The sequence below is a fragment of the Cetorhinus maximus genome, chromosome 28, assembly GCF_964194155.1.
Source record: "Cetorhinus maximus chromosome 28, sCetMax3.hap1.1, whole genome shotgun sequence".
Taxonomy (NCBI): Eukaryota; Metazoa; Chordata; class Chondrichthyes; order Lamniformes; family Cetorhinidae; genus Cetorhinus; species Cetorhinus maximus.
This window is the reverse complement of record NC_135906.1, coordinates 19,604,238-19,616,844: the sequence shown is the minus strand read 5'-3', so window position 1 is coordinate 19,616,844 and position 12,607 is coordinate 19,604,238. Positions and strand designations below refer to the sequence as shown.

The window sequence follows — 12,607 nt, the reverse complement described above, 5'->3', positions numbered from 1 at the left end:
TCTCCTGCACTCAATGGAAACTCTGCGCTAATTTATGGTTGGCCAAAATACCCACTTTACAGCCGTGGAGGAAAAAACATGACAGTTTGAGCTATTTAATCGTTACCAAGAGGACGGTGAAGGTTGCAGAATTCCCAAGGTGTTTTTGTCTCTCTCTCCCCCACAACAACCCCGCAGTCGCAATGCTCACCTTTGGGGAGGCTGATGTTGCCGCGGCTTCGCACTAGGCCACGTTGCCATGGTGAAGCCGCTTCCGGTTTATGGGGACATCCGGGTCGAAGGTCAGCAGGAGACAAGATGCTGCTCCAGAAGCTGAGGGTAAGTGAGAGTAAAGGGAGAGGGGGCAGGGGAGAGGGGGCAAGGGAGGGGGAACTGATTACACCAAATGCAAACCTTTCAAAAAAGCCCAAAGCTTAAAATAAACCTGCTTTATTAATAGGGGCATAGAGTACAAGAGCAAGGAGGTTACATTGAACTTGTATAAGACACTAGTTTGCCCTCAGTTGGTGTATTGAGTAGGAAGGATGTGAAGGTATTGGAGAGAGTGTGGAAAATATTCACGAGAATGGTTCCATGGATGAGGAATTTCAGCTGTGAGGATAGATTGGAGAAGTTGGGACTGTTTTCCTTAGAGAAAAGAAGGCTGAGAGGAAATTTGATAGAGGTATTCGAAATCACGAGGGGCCTGGACAGAGTAGATAAGGAGAAATTGTTGCCACTCGTGAAAGGATCGAGGACGAGAGGGCACAGATGTATAAGTAATTGGTATAAGAAGAAAAAGCGATATGAGGAATAAATCTTTCACACAGTGAGTGGTTAGGGTCTGGAATGCGCTGCCTCAGATTGTGGTGGAGGCAGGTTCAATTGAAGCATTCAAAAGGGAATTAGACTGTTATCTGAAAAGGAAGAATGTCCAGGGTTACGGGGAGAAGGTGGGAGAATGGTTCCAGGTGAGTTGTTCATTCAGAGAGCTGGTGCAGACACAATGGGCCAATTGGCGGCCACCTGCACTGTAACAATTCTGTGATTCTGTAAAACCAGGGTTGTTAAGCCTCTTGATACTTGCTTCTCTGGTCTGCTGCATCCCTGTGTTACCTGGGCTTGTCTCATTATGCCCAACGATCATTCCCAGCCCCCTCAACAATCAACAGAACATCCAGTGTAATATATTATAATATAAAATATATACAAAGGCTGCAAAGAGATAGGTGACGGGCAATAGGGTTCCAGATGGAGTATAATGTGGGGAAGTGTGAGGTTCTTCACTTTGGTCATGAGAATAGAAAAGCTGAATGTTTTTTGAAAGGCGAGAAACTTTACATGTTTATGTTCAGAGAGACTGGGCGCACTTGTACAAAGAACGCAGAATGTTAGCATGCAGGTACAGCAAGCAATTAGGAAGGCGAATGATATGTTGGACTTTATTGCAAGGGGATTGGTGTACAGGGCTAAAGAAGTCTTGCTACAGTTGTATGCAGTGGAGGATTTAGAGCTAGTGGGGCCCTGTGTGCAGCTTCATTTTCAGGGCCCCCTGTCCTTTCCCCTTTACCATCCTCTTATACCTTGACATTCCACACTTACAGGCATTGCTCCGTTTCATTTATTAAAAAGATCTTAGTTTCACCTTGCTGCTATAACAAAGGGAAATTATGGAATCCTCCTAGATCGGATTTTAACAAGTTCATGTGGCTTTTCCATTCTGGTTTAAGAGATGAGGTTAGGTGCTGATGTTTAATAATTTTATTACAGTTTAATTTAAACCACAATTCCCCCTGCCTCCTTTGTGCCTGCAATTTGCTAGAAATACATCCGTTTTTACCATAAGAAATGTTCTATTGAATCTGGTTTCCTCCATATTCAGATTTATGATGTCCGATGTTAATAACATTGCGATCATATGACAATATTGTATTATTACTGTTGAAGTGACAATATAAAACTATCAAGTGTTAACACTTACAAGTAGCTGTTATGATATGGTTCCTAATCGTTATCAGCACCCAGTTGAGGCTTATATTACACACATGCTGTTACCTTTTAAAATATACTTTTAATACAATACCTGAATTCCTATCCAAAATTTATTTCAATTTTTGAAACAATCTTAAGTATTCAGTGCGAGCTCCCGCCCCCACAATTCGTAACTGCACAAAAACACCACGTGGTAAAGAAGTACACAGTCGGGTACATAACATTGGCGAGTATTTAAGTAGTAAAGTTGTTAGACCGTACATCTTGCTCTGTAAATTATTAATTCTTTGAGTATGATCAGCAATGACATTATAATCTAACCACCTCTCCCACGATCTATTTGCACAATGTCCTGAGCCAGTTTAGTCTTACAAATAATTAACACGATTTATTTATTCAAGTGGCCTCCCAGTGTAAATTGGTCCTTGCGCCTTTCACTTTTCTAATTTATTGCAAATCAAACAACTAATGCCTGTGTAGGCTGTAGTGGTGAGGGGATTCGGACGAGTGGCTACCACGTTCAACAGTGTGTGCAGTCTTGTGGAAAGTTCAGCCGAGGTGATTTGGGATTACAGGCTTTTGATCACATTTGTGAGCGGCATGTGTCTTTCCAGTAGCATCCACAACCACCCTCTGGGGTAGATCATTCCAGAGATTCACAACCCTCTGAGTGAAGAAATTTCTCCTCATCTCAGTCCTCAACGAACAGCCCCTTATTCTGAGATTGTGCACCTGTGTTTTTGATTCCCCACCCAGGGGAGCATCTCTCTCTGCCTACCCTGTCAGAATTTTGTTTGTTTCAATGAGATCTCCTCTCATTCTTTTCAAGTGCAGAGGAAAAGGACCCAATTTACTCAGCATCTCATCATAGGACAACCGTATCAACCCAGGGATCAATCTAGTAAACTGCCTCCAAAGCAAATATGTAAATGCATATGTAAATATGGAGATTAAAACTGCACACGGTATTCTAGCTGAGCTGCAGTGTGACCAATATTGCCTCAGTTCAAACTGCACAAAACCAGCTTTAGTTTCCCTCTCTCTCATCCCCTCTCCAACACCCCACTCCTCTACTGCAGCAATCCTACATTTTACACATGATATTTACCACCTCCCCTCACCCCCCTCCCCCTCACAACCCTGAAAAACAGGTCATTTCTAATGCTGTAAAATCTTCTAAAATGGCAACTCCGTTTGATGGTGCTAATCAATAGTACTATCACGTTTACAGATACCCCAACATTCCTGTGTCATACCTGTATGGCATGGAGGGATGTCTGCATGTGTAATTTATTTGGTTTGTACGTATCTGGTAAATAATAGATGCACCTTTTATATGGAGAATTTGCAGACTTGCAAAGGTTCGAGATTTAGTTTAAGTGTGCATTTCACTTAAGAGAAAATACCTAGGAAAGATTTGGCAGTAAGAAATATGAATAAATGGCATGTGCTGGAATATGTGTTCCCACATACATGGGTCTGTCCATAGTGTGTTCCCACGTACATGGGTCTGTCCATAGTGTGTTCCCACGTACATGGATCTGTCCATAGTGCGTTCCCACGTACATGGGTCTGTCCATAGTGTATTCCCACGTACATGGGTCTGTCCATAGTGTGTTCCCACGTACATGGGTCTGTCCATAGTGTGTTCCCACGTACATGGGTCTGTCCATAGTGTGTTCCCACGTACATGGGTCTGTCCATAGTGTGTTCCCACGTACATGGGTCTGTCCATAGTGTGTTCCCACGTACATGGGTCTGTCCATAGTGTGTTCCCACGTACATGGGTCTGTCCATAGTGTGTTCCCACGTACATGGGTCTGTCCATAGTGTGTTCCCACGTACATGGGTCTGTCCATAGTGTGTTCCCACGTACATGGGTCTGTCCATAGTGTGTTCCCACGTACATGGGTCTGTCCATAGTGTGTTCCCACGTACATGGGTCTGTCCATAGTGTGTTCCCACGTACATGGGTCTGTCCATAGTGTGTTCCCACGTACATGGGTCTGTCCATAGTGTGTTCCCACATACATGGGTCTGTCCATAGTGTGTTCCCACATACATGGGTCTGTCCATAGTGTGTTCCCACATACATGGGTCTGTCCATAGTGTGTTCCCACATACATGGGTCTGTCCATAGTGTAGACATCTGTATCCCACTCTACGTTTAGATTGACTTAATAGGGATATTAATTTAATGTGTATTTGTACCTTCACCAACATCAGTCATGACAAGAGAAGAATTATTGTACTATCTTTAAACAAGTGTGAAAGTAAGGCACCAAATAATGCAGATACTGCCGTAGACACGGATACCTGTTCTTTCGTTTCTAAATTATATCATGCCTGACACTCATACAAGCAATATCGTTCCAGACGCGAATATTGCATTGGAATCCTTTAAATAATTGATTGTTAATCTCCAGTCCACAGACAGGGCTTAAGGAAGTGAAGTGGAAAGGGTTAGCCATTTCAGCGTCCAGCAGCATCTTTATTGATTACATATTTACAGACTCACAAAACAACATCAGGGTTGAGGGTTCAATTAAATAGCAGCATCAGTCCTGCGTGTGATATGTCCTGCTGGTGTTATCTGGACAAACTGTGAGGGCGCGTCAACATATCACTGAGTGGAACAAAAACAAAAGTAGCTGGGAAAACTCAGCAGGTCTGACAGCATCTGTGGAGAGGAACACAGAGTTAATGTTTCCAGTCTGATGGAGAATCATACAGACTCGAAACGTTAACTCTGTCTTCCTCTCCACAGATGCTGTCAGACCTGCTGAGTTTTTCCAGTTATTTTTGTTTTTATTTTTGTTTCAGATTTCCAGCATCTGCAGTATTTTGCTTTTATATCACTGAGTGGCTCATTTTCAGGGCCCCTGTCATTTGCCACTGCATGGTTTGTTTCACAGTAAATTCGCCACTAATTGTTTTGGGTTTTGCCAATTCCACAGCTGGAATACCGTGTGCAGTTTTAGTCTCCTTATTTACATACTGGCATTGGAGGCAGTACAGAGAAGGTTCACTAGATTGATCCCTGGGTTGATATGGTTGTCCTATGATGAGATGCTGAGTAAATTGGGTCTTTTTTCTCTGCACTTGGGAAGAATGAGAGGGGATCTCATTGAAACAAACAAAATTCTGACAGGGTAGGTACAGAGAGATGCTCCCCTGGGTGGGGAATCAGAAACACAGGTGCACAATCTCAGAATAAGGGGCTGTTCGTTGAGGACTGAGATGAGGAGAAATTTCTTCACTCAGAGGGTTGTGAATCTTTGGAATGATCGAACCCAGGGGGTTGTTGTGGATGCTCCATCGTTGAATATATTCAAGACTAAGATGGATAGATTTCTGGGGGATATGAAGAGTGGACAGGAAAGTGGAGTTGCAGTGGAAGATCAGCCATGATCGTGATGAATGGCGGAGCAGGTGTGAGGGACTGCATGGTCAACTCCTGCTCCTATCTCTTCATGCTTTTCTCAGCATGTTTACTAACTGTGCCACTGTTTCCTGTGGAGTGGCTGGCGGTAAGTTGGATCCTCTCTGTTACGTTGAGAATGCTGTCACTTGTGTGCAGAGGTTTGGACTGTCACTCGCTTTGTGCAGTGAATTTCCTCCACTATAGGACACATTTAAAACAATGTTAAATTTAAAACAGTTACATAGAAAGTGCTAATATTTCAGAAGGCCTGTTTCAGCATCAAGCACTCCCAGGTCAGATATAGCCAGGCAAAAAGAGGGCCAAGTTCCTTCCCCTCCGTATAGCTCACGACCACCACCTCCTGTTTCACCCATGGGATGTTTCCATTTACCTCTCCGTTCAATGGCCTTTCTCAGAAGGATTGCCAGTTTATGCCAAATTAGGCACAGCTCTGGATGACAGGCCTAAGCCCAGTGGGAACGGGATTGAAGCTGCTCAAATTCATGTCAGATCATTGGACCTTCATCTGCCAGTCTGGACTGGATTTGAAGCCAGTTCCCAAGTGTCAGAGGCAAAAGGCCAGTGTCTAGCCCACTGTGCTATTCAATTCTTCATTATAAAGCGAGAAATTGCATTTGTATAGCACCTTCCATGACCTCAGAACATCCCAAATTGTTTTACAACCAATGTAATACTTGTGAAGTGTTGTAATGTAGGAAACGTTAAACATTACTGTTAAATGTTAAACATTACTGTTAAATGTAACTGTTGTAATAGGTGTAGTTACTGTTGTAATGTAAGAAACATTAAATATTCCAACAGGATGGTATCAGTTAAGGATTTACAAATGAACTATATACATGTTTAGATACAAAGTTCATGAATTAGACACTGCCTGGTGTGGCACTAATCTATAGAGACCAGGAAGATCACAGTTTGAGTTTAACTAGGGCAGAGGGTGGGATGTTGAAATTGGAGCCCCTGGTTTGTGAGTGTAAGGCCAACATGACGGTGGGGCAGAGTGGGGAATGGGACTAGTTGGGTAACTCTATCAAAGAGCAGGTACAATTACAGGAGGCCGAATGGCCTCATTCTGTGCTGTAAGATTTGATGATTGCTCTTGGCTGTGATCTTTGCAGTGATATTGATCATTAGTGGTTCAGGCACAAAGCAAACTCCAGGTATGGTATGGTGACTGTGTCATAACTCAGGGTGAGAAGAAGGAATAAACATGTTGCGCAAAGTTCAGTGGTTCTGAATCAGTAAGTGCTCATGTTCAACACCTTTTTAATATGTATTTCAATATTTATCACCATTTCTTTCTATCTACTTATTATTTAGACAATAGCCCGTCATTCCGGACAGCTGATAACAGGATGCAGGAAGATTCATCAGACATCAAACTGTAGCCACCCGTTAATTCCCATAGTCATTGAACAGACAGTAAGTGCTTCAATGGGACAGTGGTTTCTTGTTATTCACATAAAACATAGTCTCCAGTGCTGGAATCAGTGGTAACACATCCTGGGCTTCCCTCCCACTTCCCTCTTTCCCTCCCTCCCTCCTTCCCTCCCTCTCTCATTCCCCCCACCTTCCCTCTCTGCCACCTTCCGTCTCTACCTCACCTCCCCTTCCCTCTCCCCGTCCTCCCCTCACCTTCCCCCCCTCTCCCCACCTTCCCCCCCTTTACCCCTCCCAACCTCCCCTCCCGCCTTCCCCCTCTCCCTCCCTCCCTCCCGCCTTCCCCCTCTCCCTCCCTCCCGCCTTCCCCCTCTCCCTCCCTCCCTCCCTCCCGCCTTCCCCCTCTCCCTCCCTCCCTCCCGCCTTCCCCCTCTCCCTCCCGCCTTCCCCCTCTCCCTCCCGCCTTCCCCCTCTCCCTCCCGCCTTCCCCCTCTCTCCCTCCCGCCTTCCCCCTCTCCCTCCCGCCTTCCCCCTCTCCCTCCCGCCTTCCCCCTCTCCCTCCCGCCTTCCCCCTCTCCCTCCCTCCCACCCGCCTTCCCCCTCTCCCACCCTCCATTTCTCCCGCCTTCCCCCTCTCCCACCCTCCATTTCTCCCGCCTTCCCCCTCTCCCACCCTCCATTTCTCCCACCCTCTCCCTCTCCCTCCTTCCCCCTCTCCCTCCCTCAAATCCAATAAAATGTCCAGCCTGTGAACATTCAGTTTTTATTGTTGTCTTTCCTGTTTAGGGTCGTGGAGAGAGAGCCTACGATATCTATTCCAGATTGTTAAGGGAAAGAATTATTTGTGTTATGGGACCTGTAAGTATATGTTTCTTTTCAAAATTTTTTTCCTCTGATGGTCTTGGTTGAGTTTAATAATTCTGTGTTTTTCTCAGATAGATGATACCGTCGCCAGTCTGGTGATTGCTCAGCTCTTGTTCCTTCAGTCAGAGAGCAACAAGAAGCCAATCCACATGTACATCAACAGCCCAGGTGAGCTGGCTTTTGTGTGCCCCTGTCTCTGTGTCAGGTTCTGGTGCTCCTGAAATATGACCGGGGTGGGGGTGCTTTCAAGACTCCTGGGGGCAGTTTTGCTGGGATCTCAGTCCTGTCACTGCCTGCCTTCTTTTACATTCCCAACTCGTGTCACCAGCCAGGGAGAAGTGGAGCCAGTGATTCTAACCGTATTTCACAGGTCTGTGATAGGTCCACTGCCGCTGAATGAGTTTGCAGCTTTATATTTCTCGACAGTTGCCGGAGCTGCTCCCTGAGCTTCGAAATAACGTGCGGGATAATCACTTGCGCTTGGAGCCAGGTTTGGCGTCAGCTGTGGCTGAGTGTCTAGCGCTCGCCTGTCTGAATCAGAAGGTTGAAGTTTCGCTCCAGAGACTTGAACACAATGTCCAGGCTGGGAGAATGCTGAATGGAGGAAGTGCCGTCTTTTGGATGAGACATTAAACCCCGTCTGCTTTCTCAGGTGGATGTAAAAGCTCCCACGGTGCAATTTCAAGGAAGAGCTGAGTTATCCCTGGTGTCCTGACCAATATTTATCCTTCAGCCAACGTCACCAAAATGGGTTATCTGCTCATTATCACACTGCCGTTTGTGGGGTCTCGCTGTGTGAAAATTTTCCTGCATTGCAATAGTGACTGCACTTCAAAAGGGTTTTGTTGGCTGTAAAGTGTTGGGACGTCCTGCAGTTGTGAAAGGTGCTATATAAATGCAAGTCTTTCTCCTTATCGTGAGGTGTTGTAGTCCCTGCTAATGCATTTGGCTTTATTGAGAAAGGAGTAGGTGAGGGGCCCAAGGGCAATAGGATTGCAAGCCAGGGAGTAATATCAGGAGGTTCTGGAGCAAATCAGGAAGGGAGGCTGAGAAAGGGAAAGAGTTCCCCAGTCTGGAGGAAAGCGGAAAGGAGCAAGCTTGATGTCAATGCATTGAAGATACAGGAAAAGTGGAGTGTGTTGAATAGTCGGAGTGGGTGGGACACAAGCCTGTACTTGTCCCCACTGTGTCACTGCCCCACCTCCTTCAGTTGTTGTCTGTGAACTGTTCAGTGATTGTGTTTCCTTTTTGCCCCCCCCCATCCCCATGTAGGTGGTGTGGTGACTGCTGGCCTGGCTATTTACGACACCATGCAGTACATCCTGAACCCCATCTCCACCTGGTGCGTAGGGCAGGCTGCCAGCATGGGTTCCTTACTTCTGGCTGCGGGCTGCCCGGGCATGAGGCACTCCCTGCCCAACGCACGCATCATGATTCACCAACCCTCGGGAGGGGCATCTGTAAGTACTGAGAGCCGCAGCCTATTCCCAGCTCTGTGTTGTGTGATCTTCAATTCATATTACACCCGTTTCTTTGGAAGTACCATTCTTAGATGAAAGAAATAAGTTGTTTTGGTTTTAATGCGTCTGAAAGATTCCAGCTCCATCTGTGTTTATGCCCAGGAGCGAGGTTTAAACCCACAGTGTTTGGATTCAGTGGTAAGTGATGCCAATAGAGGAACAGGAGGAGGCCTTTCAGCCCTTTGATCCTGTTCCACCATTCAATTAGATCATGGCTGACCTGCATCTTAACTCCATTTAGCTGCCTTGTTTCCATTTACCTTAACCAACAATTGACATTTTCAAGTGGCCCCAGCGTCAGTAGCGTTTTGGGAGAGACCGTTTAAGATTTCCCTTGAATCTTTTTACTCCAGACTAATCCAGGACAAATGGACATTTGGTGAAGTATCAAAGGCTGGAAATTGTGGCATGCTCCCCACTGCACCTTATCCCCCCACCCTGTCGTCAACCCCAGACTGGGTTTCACTCCCTGGAGTGTATCATCTTAGCCCAGCACTCAGTGGTGAGCAGGGCTGCCTGTGCCTATGCTGGTAGCTCCATCCTCTCAGCCCAAAAGGTTTGGGCTCCATTACTGGGCTCTGGATTTATAATCCAGGCTTACATTTCAGTGCAGTACTGAGGGAGTGCCACATTGCCTGAGAAGCAGTCGTTCGGATGGGATTTAAAAAATCCCATGGCACTCTTTTTAAAGGAGGACAGGGCATACTCCGGTGTTCTGGCCAACGTTCCTTCATTGTCGCTAAAAAAACAGATCAACTGTTTATTTCAAAGCAAAATACTGCAGACGCTGAGAATCTGAAATTAAAACAGCAAGTGCTGGAAAAGCGGCTGTGGAGAGAGAAAAACAGAGTTAACGTTTCAAGTCCTGAAAAAGTGTCATTTTGGACTTCAAATGTTAATTCTGTTTCTCTCCCTGCAGATGCTGCCAGACCAGCTGAGTTTTTCCAGCACTTTTCTGTTTTTATTTCAAATGTTTATCTATTGGATTGCAGTTTGTGGAATCTTGCTGTGTACAAAATGGCTGCCAGAGTTTGCCTTCACCTTTGTTGCATTTCGGAGGAATTCATTGTGTGATGTGTTGCCAAATCACCAGAGCCCCCTCCATTCTTGACTAAAGTCTTTTGTGCATCATTCCCCTCACCTCTGCCCAGTCTCTGGTGTCTGTCTCACGTTCTAGATTTTGCTCTACCCGTCCACCTTGCTCTTCAGAGATCAGACCCTCCTTAAAGACCATTTATTGGTAGCTTATCATCCCATCCTAATATGGCACTGTGTTCGTCTTTTAATTTAAGCTTCGATGAAGCACTTTGGGATGTTACGTGAATGGAAGTTGTTTTATTGTGGCAATATTCCAAACAATACAAGTGTTTTTCTTCTCTCTCCTCTCTCCCCTTTCCCTCCCCACACTCTCTCGCTCTTTCCCCCCCCCTTCTCTGGTTCTGATGCCTCCTTCACAGGGCCAAGCCACTGACATCGCTATACAGGCAGAGGAGATTCTCAAAATCAAAAGACAGATCAATAATATTTATGCCAAACACACTAAGCAGGTGCTGTCAGTGATCGGTAAGTGCTCGATGCAGGTGTAATTTCACCTATTGGTTGGCGTTGCGTGATCAGTAATTACTGAAATATGACAATTCTGTTGCCTCTCCCGCCACTCCAGCGATATAGTTCCAGGTCAGGATGCTGTGTGACTTGGAGGGCAACTTGCAGGTTGTGTACCTGTGCGTCTGCTGCCCTTATCGTTTGAGGTGATAGAGGTCGTGGGTTTGGAAAGTGCTTTCCATAGCGAGTTGCTGAAGTGCTTCTTGTTTATGGTCCACACAGCTGCCACTGTGCGCCATTGGTGGAGGGAATGCATATTTCAGCTGGGTGCTGGGGTGCCAATCAAGTGGGATTCTTAATGGCACCTTTATGGTGTTGAGCTGTTTGAATGTTGGGGTAACGCTGTAGGCCTGAGTACATTGTGTTAGAGAGATGGAAAAATCTGCCAGGGTTTCTACTGTTAGCCATGTCTGCTGGAAGTTACATGTGGGCATTGGGTGAGGGGAAGATTTGGCTCAGCTGTGATGCCCTCATTGTTTGGGTAGCCCATCCACATTCACCATCTATTTTTCAAGGATGGTCACTTGGACAAAGGGCTTGTAGTTACCATGGAAATGTACAGTGCAGCGATCCAACACCATCAGGCAAGGAAATAATAACCTCTTATTTGCCATATTTAAACGGATTGTGTTGAGAGATCGTTCTGAGTCTTCATGTTTTCCTGCTCTCTTCACTCCTCAAGGAGTGAGTAAGGTTCAAAGTACAGTTACCACTGCCGATAGTTGGTGCTTTTGGTATCCAGGCAATTTGCTTCTTGGGCCCACAGCAGTGACAGGAGGGTCTCGGTGTCGGAGTGGGGAGGGAAATGGAATGACTGCAGGAAGCAGGGCTCCAGCTGCCTCACACATCTGTAACAGCTGATTGTAGCTGTCCCAAGTTTCCATTAGCCATTTGTGCTGTTTTAATAACCAGTGGAGATTTGGGGCAGCTTCATTCAGTCTGCTGAGTGGTTTAATGTCAGATCAGGATCAAGTTGTGATACAGTGCCATTGATTTCAGTTGGTGTCTCTGTGGTTAGAACATTGACCTGTTTCTGTCACAAAGTGAGATGTAAATTAGACACTGCCATTAAAAAAAGCTGTCTTTTAAAAGGTTGGCAAGCGCCAAACTGCCCGAAATAGCCAACGCTATTAATACAGTTTAAATGGCACCTTTGTAATTGCTGGCATGATGGTGGTAAACATTGAGCACTATATATCTGACTGAGGAGACTGTCTGTGAACGGTGAGAACAGTGTGTGTGTTGGGAACTGCGCACCACCGAATTTCGGAAGTCTCAGGTTGCTTGTCAAATCCCATCACGGCTGTGGTGTTTTACAGAAGGAGCAATGGAGCGGGATCGGTACATGAGCCCAGTGGAAGCTCAGGAGTTCGGAATAATTGACAAGGTCCTCGTTCACCCTCCACAGGATGGGGAAGATGAGCCACAACTCGTTCATAAAGACAACACAACAAAGCCATCGGGCTCCCCTGAGCCCTGAACTGTATGGTCCGTCTGATTAATCATTAGTCCAATCTCTATACATTGTGTAGTTTTAGCCTCATCCATTTACGCAATAAAATATTTGTATTAAACATTTATAACTAACAACTTGTCTAGTCTCATGCTGCTTTACTTTCAGTTAAGATGTTAAACAGAGGCTCTGTCAGCCTTGTCAGGTGGCTGAGGAAGTTCACAGCTACTGTCTGAGAAGAGTTCCTCCAGTGTCCTGGCCAATATTTGTCCCTCAAACAAAATCACAAAAACAGATTATCTGGTCATTACCACATTACTGTTTGTGGGAGCTTGCTGTGTGCAAATTGGCTGCCGCATTTCCTACATT

At 45.7% G+C, this 12,607-nt stretch overlaps 1 protein-coding gene across 1 annotated transcript; it reads left to right on the top strand.

Moving 5' to 3' along the window:
- Positions 1-223: 223 nt before the first annotated feature.
- On the top strand, positions 224-12,375 carry clpp (caseinolytic mitochondrial matrix peptidase proteolytic subunit). Its single transcript, XM_078531350.1, is given in 8 exon segments — positions 224-281; positions 284-318; positions 6,737-6,838; positions 7,583-7,658; positions 7,736-7,828; positions 8,933-9,120; positions 10,638-10,743; positions 12,105-12,375. Coding segments are annotated over 8 exon segments (804 nt in total). The 5' UTR covers positions 224-238; the 3' UTR covers positions 12,266-12,375.
- Positions 12,376-12,607: the final 232 nt, after the last annotated feature.